At 36.1% G+C, this 13,799-nt stretch overlaps 1 protein-coding gene across 1 annotated transcript in view; it reads left to right on the top strand.

The window, feature by feature from the left end:
* Window positions 1-13,799, top strand: part of LOC102801296 (calcium-transporting ATPase type 2C member 1-like) — a 181,750-nt gene that overhangs the window by 83,404 nt on the left and 84,547 nt on the right. The window contains exons 12-14 of the mRNA XM_085500018.1: window positions 3,880-3,975; window positions 6,872-6,961; window positions 12,455-12,716. Of these exons, the coding sequence (XP_085356144.1) occupies window positions 3,880-3,975; window positions 6,872-6,961; window positions 12,455-12,716 (448 nt within the window). The remainder of the gene's footprint in view (window positions 1-3,879; window positions 3,976-6,871; window positions 6,962-12,454; window positions 12,717-13,799) is intronic.

The following is a 13,799-nucleotide window of genomic DNA, read 5'->3' as shown; positions in this document are numbered from 1 at the left end:
AATGGTCATAGGTACAGTAGACACGGTATCATGGTCGAGGTATGTAAGGGTGCATAAATACGCCAGTTGCGAGTGGTGGGTTGTGAGTAGCAAGTAGCAAAATGTGTCAGTTGCGAGCGCTCGAAAGTGGCAGTTGCTAGTGCTCGAAAATGGCAGTTGCTAGTGCTAAAAATAGCAGTTGCTAGTGGCGATTTGTATGTAGTTGCGAGTGCTAGCTACATCGGCATTGTGTGAAATAAAATTAAGTCCGATGTCCTAGCCACTTGTTTTCAAGTTACATGTGTTGAAATGTAGCGAAATTTTGAATGTCTACGAGGCTACACTGAGCCATGGACGTACTAACGTAGCAGTTGCGAGCGAGTCTGGCCGCTAGATCAATCGGAACTATGTGAAATAATAAAAATAAGTCCTCGCCCCGATGTCTTAGCGGCACATTTTCTTGTTGCGAGTGTTGACATGTATTGGTATTCTAAATATCTATTCATTGAAATCGCCGATTTCTAGACATCTCGACCCAAACATTTCTCGACCCAAGACACTTCGTCCCAAATTGCTCATCTCGACACAGACACCCTGGACATCTCGACCCTTCGCATCGACGCGACCCTATCTGTGTTTCTTGTTATTGTTTTTTTTTTGTATAATTATTGACTTGTTATTGTTTTTTTTTTTGTATGATTATTGACCATGGTTAATGTATTTCCAATTCATTAATTTGAGTCAAATAAAATTTACTATACTATATAACATTGAATGTTTAGTTTGATGATTGATAAATACACAGTCATACACAACTTGTCTTTTCCGGTGTTTCTTTTCCCTTGCCATCATATTCAATATACGAAAATAGCACGTGTGTCTGTCCGTTTCAATGAGCGAAAGACGCTGGTGAGACTGTGTCACAACGTGTTCTATAAATTTCTAACGCCCGTGGTCGGCGCCTTTGATTGCATTTATTTTGGGTTTTTTATTCGCGAAATATATCGCCAGCAGCGATTGTTTTGACATGTATCACAACTGAATGTTCAAGCTGACTTTGTTTTGGCTATAGGTGTAGGTGGGTCGAGATGTCCAACGAAAAATGGGTCGAGATTTTTGGGGGTCAAGATGTCCAGTACCCGAAATGATTTTTATGCCGATAGCCCCGACATGCTATAAATCAATTGCCTTTATTCACGGTCAGGCGATTACATGGAAATTCTGAATTGCGTCTTCAAGTATTAAAGTGAGGGAATTGTATGTAATTCCTACTTGAAATGAGTCAATATGTTTTGTCTAAATCACGAGGTCGGTTGGGATGGAGGTGAAGCCGACTCCAGGTGTGAAATCCCGGTGTCTCCATTCATCGAGACTTGTGTGACACGCATCCGGTTGAACCATGGAGCTAAATGGTTAAATCAACAATGTAAGGGTTTTGGTAATTGTGTGGTAGGTTCACTCCCGAAAGCAAATTATGTGTGATAAATATGCATGTATATAAATTGTATTCAAAAACACCTCGCGTTATTTTTACTGCAACAATTGGAGTTTAATGTTTATTCCTAAAGTTTGATGAGTCGTCAGTCACTTCATGCAAAATTTTGCAGGCGAAGCGCGGGCATAGATTGACAGCACATCGCGTTTGGGGCTAATCTGCACTGGCTCGGAAGGTTGTAAATGATTAGCTAGTTTGAATTTGCATAACAATACTGACAATGAACGTGCATTCAACGCCACAAGTTTTTTTGTTTTTTTAGCCAATCAAATTCATCTTCCGAGCCAGTGCAGATCAGCCGTGCGTTTGTTGTTGTTGTTGTGCTGTTTAGAATTAGCTTTTTTCAGCATTTAACAGATTGCCACTTTAACCTTTTGTGAAGGCGTCAACTGTTGACAAACAATGAAAACTCAGTCATAGCGGCTTCATCAATAATGTGCATGCTGGTCCAAGATAAAATGCCGTCGGTCTCGTCGTTTCGCGACCTCAGACCACAATGCGATAAATACCACACCAAGGGACTAACATGGGATCAGTTTTATCTGTTATATTTTCCCGAACATAACACCTACCTACGTTCTGAATGTGTAACAGGGCCGCCCTAAAATTGCATTCCAATGATTCGTTTCTGACATAAAAATGACATTTAATAACAGTCACTTTAACGCAAAATAAGACTGTTAGTGAGAACATGGATGTACTAACAAATATCACTGTTACCTTAAATCAGAGCATTGTAGCGTCCGATGTACATAAAACTCAAACAAAGGTCAATTTGATATTTTGAATGAACCGACGATATGACGCTGTTTACAGTGATTTTGTATTTTTCTCGGTTAAAAAACGGAGATTACGGGAACGAGAGTACAAGTCCACTTTAAATCCTCGCAACAAGAAAATATGCCGCTAAGACATCGGAGGCGAGGACTTATTTTTATTATTCACACAGTTCTAGCGGCCCGACTCGCTCGCAACTGCTACGTTTAGTCACCGTCCCTCAACACATGAGGGACTGTGGTTTAGTGTACGGTACCACACACGCACAAATAGCATCGTAGACATTCAGAAATTCATTTCAACACATGTACATGTAACTTGAAAACAAGTGGCTAGGACATCAGACTTAATTTTATTTCACACAATGCCGATGTAGCTAGCACTCGTAACTACATACAAATCGCCACTAGGAACTGCTATTTTTAGCGCTAGCAACTGCCACTTTCGAGCGCTCTCAACTGACACATTTTGCTACTTGCGACTCGCAACTCACCACTCGCAACTGACGTATTTATGCACCCTTACATACCTCCATGGTCATAGGTACAGTAGACATATAATGATCATAGGTACAGTAGACATGGTATCATGGTCATAGGTACAGTAGACATTATATAATGATCACAGGTACAGTAGACATGGTATCATGGTCATAGGTACAGTGGACATGGTATCATGGTCATAGGTACAGTAGACATTATATAATGATCATAGATACAGTAGACATGGTATAATGATCATAGGTACAGTAGACATGGTATAATGGTCATATGTACAGTAGACATTATATAATGGTCATAGGTACAGTAGACATGGTATATAGATCATAGGTACAGTAGACATGGTATCATGGTCATAGGTACAGTAGACATTATATCATGGTCATAGGTACAGTAGACACGGTATAATGGTCATAGGTACAGTAGACACAGTATCATGGTCATAGGTACAGTAGACATGGTATCATGGTCATAGGTACAGTGGGCATGGTATCATGGTCATAGGTACAGTAGACATGGTATCATGGTCATAGGTACAGTAGACATGGTATCATGGTCATAGGTAGCGTGGACATGGTATCATGGTCATAGGTACAGTAGACATGGTATCATGGTCATACGTACAGTAGACACGGTATCATGGTCATAGGTACAGTAGACACGGTATCATGGTCATAGGTACAGTAGACACGGTATCATGTTATAGGTACAGTAGACATGGTATCATGGTCATAGGTACAGTAGACATGGTATCATGGTCATAGGTACAGTAGACATGGTATCATGGTCATGGGTACAGTAGACATGGTGTCATGGTCATAGGTACAGTAGACACGATAATGTTAAAACACTACATGTATTTGGGAGCAAAAACCAATCTTGTAGGTCTCTCATTCACAACAAGATCAAGGTGGCTAGTTGCAAATGAGGTTACTTTAATACACGGAATCAAATGTGTGTTCAAAGGACTGAGAATTGTCTCAAAGTTGTATTGAAATATCAACATTGAAATACCATGCATGTACAGTTCTAGTGATGAAAAAAAACATAATTCCCATGTCATTTCTTGTACACACTATCTTTTATATGGTATATTGATGTGTGTTATTTCTTTTCTATGTTTTGTAGATCACAGGAGTTGGCTATAACAGTATCGGCGAAGTCATTTGTGAAAAGGCGGAAGTTACTGAACATAGTCATCCCTCTGTTGCCAAGGTAGTTGAGGTAAGAAATCTAGATTGGTGCTAGACTGATAAACTTACATTTTATTGCTGGTACTTTCATACTTCATTGGAAAAATTGCATTATATGCATTAAATTTGTCAAAATTATTAAATCCTTTTTATCTAAATAGATATTTTACGTTCAAATTCTCAATAGATGTTTCTGGAAATAGTAAATTACCCGCATATTTCAATTGATTGTTTTTGTGAATACAATGTGATTACTGTATTTATGGCTATGCTTACATAAATAAAGAAGTATGTACAGGGTTTGAACTTCGAGTTGAGAGGGAACCCATTTTCAAAGATAAAATTGTCGGGAATATCAGTGGAAACCAATATTTCTTTTGAAGTTTCTGTTAAGTTTAAGTTCACTTGTTGCATAGTGGTTGCTGCACCAAGATCAGTAGAACCAAGTTCAAATCCTACCTTGGACTGGGTGAGTGTGCCACAAACTCAATGGAAAGGCCAATTCCACTGCAGGGCAACATTCATTCACTAATGAATGCGGTCCACAGGTGTTTTTTGTTAAATTTCCATTTGATAAAAAGATGGCTGCACAGTCCTATTATGTATTCCCAAACATGAATATGGCTTCTTTGGCAAAATGCACCATGTGGGGGTAATCGTACTTGCAATTTGTACATAAAAAAAAGTCAGGAGAGACTTTCAAACGTCTGAAACTGTTGCCTCACATTTAAAAAAGTTTAAGCCCAATGTATATCCTCAAAATTAAATGTATTATATGATAGAGTGCAATAAATGCTATTTATGCTCCATGCTTTTATTAGTCCCCGTTCGTACGAAGTCCGAAAACGGGGTATTATGATTTGGTCTCCGTCCGTCCGGAGTCATATTTCAGAATCCTTCAGACCGATTCCGTTCATTTTTTGCATGTGCCAAGTACTTTATGTGGGACATTTGCACATGCAGTGGTTTAGCGATTCGATTCAAAATGGCCGACTGGCAGCCATCTTGTTTTTTGAAAATGTCAAATTTTGGACATGCTTTGTGCGTCTGTTTGCCCGTCCATTTGTCTAGAGTCATATTTCAGAATTCTTTGGATTGATTCTGTTCATTCTTTGCATGTGCCTATTACTTTATGTGGAACATATGCACATGCAGTGGTTTAGCGATTCGATTCAAAATGGCTGACTGGCAGCCATCTTTTTTTTGAAAATGTTGTAGTTTGGACATGCTTTGTCAATTTTCATTCAAACTTAGTACATAGATTATACATGTTAGGATACATGTCCATGAAAATTTGTTTCAAAATCGAATCGAGGATGGCCGATTGACAGCCATCTTGTTTTTTTTAAATGTGGTATCTTGGACATGCTTTGTCAGTTTTCATTCAAATTTGGCACATATTTTATACATGTTAGGATACATGTGCATGAAAATTTGTTTCAAAATCGAATCAAGGATGGCCGATTGACAGCCATCTCACTTTTTGGCCTTACTGCTATATTTCCAAGATTTATGTACCATTTTCATTTGTATTTGGCACATACATCATACATGTCACTTTGTTTCATAATCAGATCAAAGATGGCTGAATAACGGGTGTTTTTATTTTTGGCCATATTACTATATATCTGTCACCCATGTATCATTTTCATTGATATTTAGCATGTTATAAATAGATACATGTACATGTCAATTCAATTTGCAGTTTTATCAAATATGGTCGACTGGTGGCCATCTTGTTTGTTTAAAATGTGATAACTTGGACATGCTTTCACTTGTGATCTATGTTTTTTTAGCTCCGCTGTCGACTTTGTCGAGCGGAGCTTATCATACGAGTGATTGTCCTCCGTCGCCGTCTGTTGTCGTCCGTGCCAATGTTTTACTTTTTCGACTTCTTCTTGAAAATTACTAGCCTGAATGCTTTGATACTTGGTGTATATGTACCTTGGGTGTAGACCTCTCTTAGGTTTGTTCTTTTCATGTTGATATCTTCAATTCTCTAATTTTGGTGAATATTTTTGTCATTTTTGGTAAAAAGTGATATTTTCGACTTCTTGTTAAAAAACGCAAGTCCAATTGCTTTGATATTACATATATAGGTACTAAATGTGGACCTCTTGCAGATTTGTTCATTTTGTAATGATATCTTTAATTCTCTAATTGTGGTGAATATTTTTGGCATTTTTGGTAAAAAGTGATATTTTCGACTTCTTGTTAAAAACCGCAAGTCCAATTGCTTTGATATTACATATATAGGTACTACATGTGGAACTCTCTCAGATTTGTTCATTTTCTAATGATATCTTTAATTCTCTAATTTTGGTGAATATTTTTGTAATTTTTGGTAAAAAGGGATATTTTCGACTTCTTGTTAAAAACCGCAAGTCCAATTGCTTTGATATTACATATATAGGTACTACATGTGGACCTCTCTCAGATTTGTTCATTTTGTAATGATATCTTCAATTCTCTAATTTTATTGAATATTTTTGTAATTTTTGGTAAAAAGTGATATTTTTGTCCCATTGCTTGATACTATACATAATGTTCATTTTCTAATGATATCTTCTGTTCTTTAATTGAAATTTCCATTGCTAACAGCGAAGCTATCTCAGCTGACAGGCTGCTTGTCTTTGCTATGTCTTAAACCGGAGGGGTCTTCACGCAACACGTGTTCGAATTTGATGTAAAATAAACAATCTGTTTTATACGCCACTTTGTACTCAAGTTTCAAGGACACGCTCGCAACAATCCCTTCACTTTAATATGACGAGCACAAAGAGAACTTTCAAAAATTTAACGGGGACTGTGTCATTTTCAATGACTTATTGCAGATGAATTTCTAAATATAGTTTGGATATTTAAATGTTTTCTCTTGAGAAATCTCATGATTTGTGCCCCATTTAAAGTGTTTCATTTGCCAACAGGTTGGATGTGTTTGTAACAATGCTGAAATTCGTAATGAAACTCTCTATGGTCAGCCTACTGAGGGCGCTCTTCTGGCACTAGCTATGAAGGTATGTTTTTCATTTATTTTTTTATGAATACATGTAATCGATAGAAATTTGTTATGCAGTTATTCACTGTAACCTGGTTTTGGAGTGTCAATATTTGTTTTAATGTGAAATTTTTTTAGTATGCCCTCAGTGTCATTGATTTAAGTGCTTTTGTTTTCATCACCCATTATGAATGTGATACTATAAAGGTTATCATAAGAATACCACAAAGTACTGTAAAGGGGGTAATTATTCACTGGGTTTTAATTTAGCTTATTTCGCTGACTGGAAAAATGCGCTAAATTAAAACACAGTGAATATGTAAAATTTAGCATAGAACACATTATCTAAATGACGAAACCGTGAATTTAAAACCCACTGAATATGCCTGAAATGGTAAATCAGTGAAATTTAAACCCAGTGAATATTAGTCATTTTACAGTATGCACTAGGTACATAGGGGTTGTAACAGTTGACACACAGCAGAGGTTGATGTGTTCCTGTACTGCCTGAGTGTATACTTTGGAGTATTCTCAAGATAATCTTTCATGCTTGCAGTTTTATTATATTAAAAACAAGACACTATGTGATGAGCGTCTTTGTTCACTTTCGGTGATCCGTTCCGCTAATATTATAGAAATCAATATTGTGTGTCTGTGTGTGTGATTTCCAGTGTTTTCACGTATTATTTCTTCTGTAATTTTTTTGGCTTTGCCTAGTTCCCTGAAACTTGGCAGGCAGGTCACACCATCACCCTAGTTATTAGGTAATATCTGGGAAAAAAATATTTGGCTCACCGTTGCCATAGTAACAGCCATTACAAAGAAAGCTTAGAAAGAACTCCCGTGTGCTGAGAGTATTAGACACAGTAAAAATTAATTCAAAATTACTTGTACTTGAGATATTGATGAAAAAGCTGAAAACTAATTGTGCAAATCAGAAAATTAAAATGAACGGAGTGTAAAACTAATAAGGTCTGCGCAATATAACAGACCATCTATGTAACAAGTTTCATTGAAATGTGATTAGAACCAAACAATTAGGAATTATTATGCTAATTAGGGAATTTATATGAACAGATTTTAACCCAAAAACTGATCATATTTGTACATTGTCCTAGAGCATCTATGTACAAAGTTTCATTGAAATGTGATGATTAGTACTTGAGATATCAGTGTTAAAGTTGAAAATTTATTAATTATGCAAATAAGTTAATTAATAAGCACAATTTTTTTACCCCAAAACTAATCAGATCTATGCATAGTCCTGGAGGATCTATGTACTAAGTTTCATTGAAATGTGATTAGTACTTGAGATATACGTGAAAATCCAAAAGTTAACTAATTATGCAAATTAGGTGATTAATATGCACAAATATTTATCCCAAAACAATCGATCTATGCATAGTCATTGAGTATCTATGTACCATGTTTCATTGAAATATAATGCTTACTACTGGAAATATCAAAAGTTGTAAATTAATTTATTATGCAAATTAGGTAATTAATATGTACTGATATTACCCTAAAAACTACTAGGTCTGGGTAGTGTCCTCTGACATCTAGGTACTAATTTTCATTGAAATGTGATGATTAGTAGTAGAGATATCAGTGGAAAAGCCGAAAATTTACTAATTTTTATGCAAATTATGTAATTAATATGCATAGATTTTTACCCAAAAACTAATAAAATCCTGGCATTAGTTCAGAGCATCTATGAAATAAGTGTCATTAAAATCCAATGAGTGATTCTTTAGATATCAGTGAAACAGTCATGAAACAGCTAAAAATTAGCTAAGTGTCATACAAATTAGGTAATTAATATGCATGAATTTTAACTAAAACCTAATCAAATCTGCGCATTGGCCCAGAGCATCTATGCACCAAGTTTCATCAAAAACCAATGTATGGTTCTTGAGATATCAGTGGAACAGACGACCACACACATACACACATACAGACATGGTGACTGCAAAGACTCCCATTGTGTGCTTCGCACACTGGAGTAAAAAACTGTTTTTTTGGATAGCTTCGTGCCAAATGTATCTCCTCCTACAAATTTAGGATAAAACTCCTCAGACATAGCTCATTCTACTCCCACACTAAGTTACTATTTGAATTTTTGTTATATTTTTTCATTACCAAGAAATTTGACCCCAAAGTTGGGGTAACTGTTCACCAGGAATAGCTTTTCAACTCTTTTTGGCTGGGTCGATTTGGTTCAAACTTGGCAAGTCACACCTTCACTCTAGTTAGGTTGTAAAATCTGAAAACAAATTCTGGCCCACCGTTTATATGGCAACAGCCAAAAAACTATTAGATTTGGAAAACCACCATTTCGACTACTCATGTGTGATCAGTGTTTGGGCAAGCGGTCAGTGTTTTCAAATGAGCGAGCGAGCGAAAAAAGTCCGGTCGGACAAGACCGCGCGGTCGGAAATTAAGCAATAAGCTGTCGATGTAAAAGCGGAAGGCTGGGCGAAATGAGTACCCTAATTACGTAAACTTTGTAGTATTGATATGCAAATTGGATCTTCATCAAGTGTCAATTAGGATTACTTTCATGCAAATGTTGTGCTTATGTTGGTGGTGTTTATAAACAATCACACGTGGCAATGTTTTGAAATAGAAAAAACGTCGAAATAAGCCTTATAAAATGGAGTTTTTGTTCAGAATAAAAGCACAGTCAAAGATACTGTTATAACCATCAATAATTTAAAATATAATAAATATTGAAAAAAAACACATTAAACGTATGCTAACCCATTAAGTAGCTCAATCTTCTCAGCTTAAGTGTGGGCATAAATTTACTGGTTGTTTTATGTCTATTTTCATTACCGAGAAACTTGATCTTAAAGTTGGGGTAACTTTTCACCAGCATCTTTTAACTGCTCTGCAGCCGTTTGGCTTGGCTGATTTTGTTCATACTTGACAGGCAGGTCGTACCGTCATTAATTGAAAAACAATTCTTGCTCACCGCAACAGCCAAAAACTGATTTATTACCTCCTACCAGTCTTGTAATAGCAGTGTTCATATGATCATGTTTTTTTTTATTTTGGCCACGTTGCACACTGGTAAGAGATAGCCCAGAAATCGGTGCGAGTATTATGTAAATGGCGAATACGGGCTGTATGAAGCTAATTGGACAACTGACACAAACAACATTACGTCAAAGCATCCCCAAATGATCCTGGTTTTAATTTCGAAAGAGACAGAAAAGGAACTAGGGAGGAGTCTGAACGTAAATATAATTTACATACACTCATCAGACTTATGAATAGTAATGAGTGAGTGAGTATGGTTAAAAATAAAAAAATAGCCAACCACTGGCCCCTGTCAAAATTTGATGGATCGCCCCATCTTATCTCGTTACTTAGCGACGGGAACTGCTGCCACGACCATATTCTGCTATTTTGAATAATCCAATTTGAATTTTCAGGCGCGTTTCACTGGGCGTTGGTAGAAACCAATGGCCAGACTCTGGGCTGGGTGAGATATACCTGGCACCAACATTGTTAAACTGTATCAACATAATCCCAACACAACTTTAAACTTTGAATGAACTGTTAATGCTGCCTTCAATCTAGAAAATACTATAGCAAAACGGTTTGAAATACATCCTAGCAATAAAATAAAGTGACTTCTAAAGACTGAACGTTTTTTTGCAAACTTCGTATACGGGTCCTGGTTTTAGTTATAAACCGACGTTAGCTTCACATTCTTGTCCTACCATGGCAACAGCCAAAAACATGATGTTGCTTGTTTTTGAACGGAGCGAATCGCCAACCAACCAGCCTACCTGCTTGTTTTATAAACTGGCTTGGCAATTCCCACCACTAATTAGACCATGTCACAGCATTTCGGCTACTTTTCCAACAAACCCAAAATCACTCGATAATTTTGTTTACTTTACATTTGTTCAATGATTACATTTTAAGTTTTGATAATGTGGAAATCCTGATGAGATTTAAAGTTCAGTTCACAACTAACGGTTTTGCATTATTAGAGGCTGTGAACTTGTCCATGGAGGCTGCAGATTAATAAATATTGTATTCACTGACATTTATTTTGCATTTACATTTGCAATGAGTTCCACAGTATCTTTTTCTTACTGGTGTGGCTACATTGACTGTGTAGTGTTCTTGTTTTGTCGATTGTTGTCAGTTGTTTGTTTTGTGTTCATGGAATTTTATGCAAAAATCAACAATGGTTAAATATGTATGTTATTTCCATTTTGCAGTATATCGTAAACGGTACTTGTATACTTTGTTATCCAGCATCAGATTGTTCGGAAGCATGAGATTGTAATGTAAATTTCGTTCATTAATGTTGTAAGATGACGCTTTCTCCGAGGCCCTCAGAGTCCCATGTTGACTATGTCCCAGCCCGTTTACTTTATACTTGTTGTCAGTGTCTGAGTGGTATATACAAAATACGACCAAGTAAACGTCAGAATATTAAAAAAACAGAAACCTAAAAATCAGTTGCCCATGCCAAGAGAGCTGCAAAACCAAAACAATCTGTCAGCTGTCGCCGTCCACAGCAGCGATATGATTTTACACATTGAAATTGAAAATCGCAGGTGTAGACATATTGCATAGAAATGAACGCTAAATACATCTATCCCGGCCAGCAATCGAATCATCAATATTCATGAGTGACGTAACTGGCATTTCCATCTATTTGCTTCTATTCCCACTATCCTAAAACGCTCAAGTGAATGTTGTCAAATTCGCGAGTGTGTGTAAATTCATACAGTGGCGTAAACATTGCTACAATCAAAGATGCACTGAACAGAAAGTCCATTCTGGGCGAGTACCATTGTCAAATTCTGGGGAGTAGAGGACTATTTATATGGGAGACATTACAATAAGGAACTATTAAAATTGTTTGATTTGCATATCAAAATCCTTTATTGGAACAGGGCATGTTCTATATTCACCAGAAAACAAAGTTGTTATGTTTCTAGACACACAACAGACTCGAAACAATAGAAACCGTCCGATCCGAGCAACCTGCGTTCTTGAAAATCGAGTCTTATCGCCCTTTGGTTTCCTAACAAAAACACGTTGAGTCCAAAAACGACCTATTTTCGCCCAATCTTCTATGAATTTTTCATAATTCAGCTAATTCAGTCCAGCGGTTAGATAGAGTATTTATTAGAGACGCCCGGAGAACCAAAATTTGGGACGTGAATCTCCCCGGCGACGAAAAATTGGTGAAAATAGCCAAGGGGGTTAGGGACTGCATTTCAAAAACATATTTTATATATAGGGTATATAAACATATATCTATCATACTACACACTTCTGCATCCAATGTAAACAAAGTATTAGAATGTGACGTTACTAACCTGGAGCGTTTCAATGTCAATTGGGAAAATTTGAACAATCAAATGAGTACTGATACATTTTGGAACAAGTGCTGAAGCAGGCTTTTCTGATGTGACAAATTCTATTGTTTTCAGTGATAGATAATAAATAATAATTGTTGTATGAAATGCAACTTTTTCAGATGGACATGCATGATACAAGAAGCAAGTACACAAGAACACTTGAGATTCCTTTCAGTTCAGACAATAAATGGATGGCTGTCAAATGTCAACCACTTAAAAATAATGTCACTCAGGAAGTATATTTCATGAAAGGAGCTCTAGAAAGGGTCCTTAATCAGTGTAAGACTTTTAACAATTATGGAACACCAGCAACACTTACAGTCAAGAGGCTTGAAAGGTTTGCAGAAGAAGCTAAAATGTTTGGAAGATCCGGACTTCGAGGTAAGTGAAACTGGAAATGGTTTTCCAAAATTGTTTAATGTTGCACCATTGCTAGTTTTAAAAAGTTAAGAACTGGCATTCTTTGATGAGTATAGTGCCTGGCACAGTGTCTAGTTAAAAATTAAATAAAAATGCATAAAAAGCAAAACAAAGCATCCACATTTTGAAAAGAAAATCATACTCAAAAATATGTATCCTGTATTTGACAAACAGTTCATTCGACAAATGAAAATTCACAGGAGTTTGTTTCAGCTATTAGATCAGAATTATAGAGCTTTCATAATACTAATTTAAAGACGCACTTCAAAAACAAAGATTGCAGTGTTTGAAGATGTAGATTCTCAGGAGGCAACAACAGTACTGTTGACTTCTCTCTCCACTGTACACCAACTACCTATTTGATTTGATTTGCATACAAAGCAGAGCTTGCAACATGATAGTTATTCCTAGAGGGCGTTTTTTGTAACTTTTTAAATAAAACTGTAGTCACACAATGAATATAATAAGGCAGTCAATATTTGTCTAAGTAAATCATTATTTTTTGGCAGACACCTGTACTAAATGCAGCCATATTTTTCTGAGATGAGGCATTGGTTTTTATACTAAGATATCTGAATTACTTTGAATAAAGCTGGAAATTACTGTAAAGGGGGTAATTATTCACTGGGTTTTAATTTAGCTTATTTCGCTGACTGGAAAAATGCGCTAAATTAAAACACAGTGAATATGTAAAATTTAGCATAGAACACATTATCTAAATGACGAAACCGTGAATTTAAAACCTACTGAATATGCCTGAAATGGTAAATCAGTGAAATTTAAACCCAGTGAAAATTAGTCATTTTACAGAATGTCCCTTAAAATAATTAAACAAATTAGGCACCAATGTTTTTGTAAGATATTTACATCAATCAAGGACATTTGGTAGACTGCTTTCCCACTGCTGTTTCAATCCTAAAACTTGTTTGTTTTCAAAATAAATTATTACAATGCATATTCCTACTGAAACAAACTATGATAAAGGAAATAATATTATATAACAAAGGGCATGATTACAAAAATTCAACTATTTTTTTTTTTAAA

The sequence above is a fragment of the Saccoglossus kowalevskii genome, chromosome 6 (assembly GCF_978046115.1).
Source record: "Saccoglossus kowalevskii chromosome 6, keSacKowa6.1, whole genome shotgun sequence".
NCBI classification, from domain to species: Eukaryota; Metazoa; Hemichordata; class Enteropneusta; family Harrimaniidae; genus Saccoglossus; species Saccoglossus kowalevskii.
The sequence above is the reverse complement of the archived record's forward strand: the minus strand, read 5'-3'. Positions and strand labels throughout refer to the sequence as shown.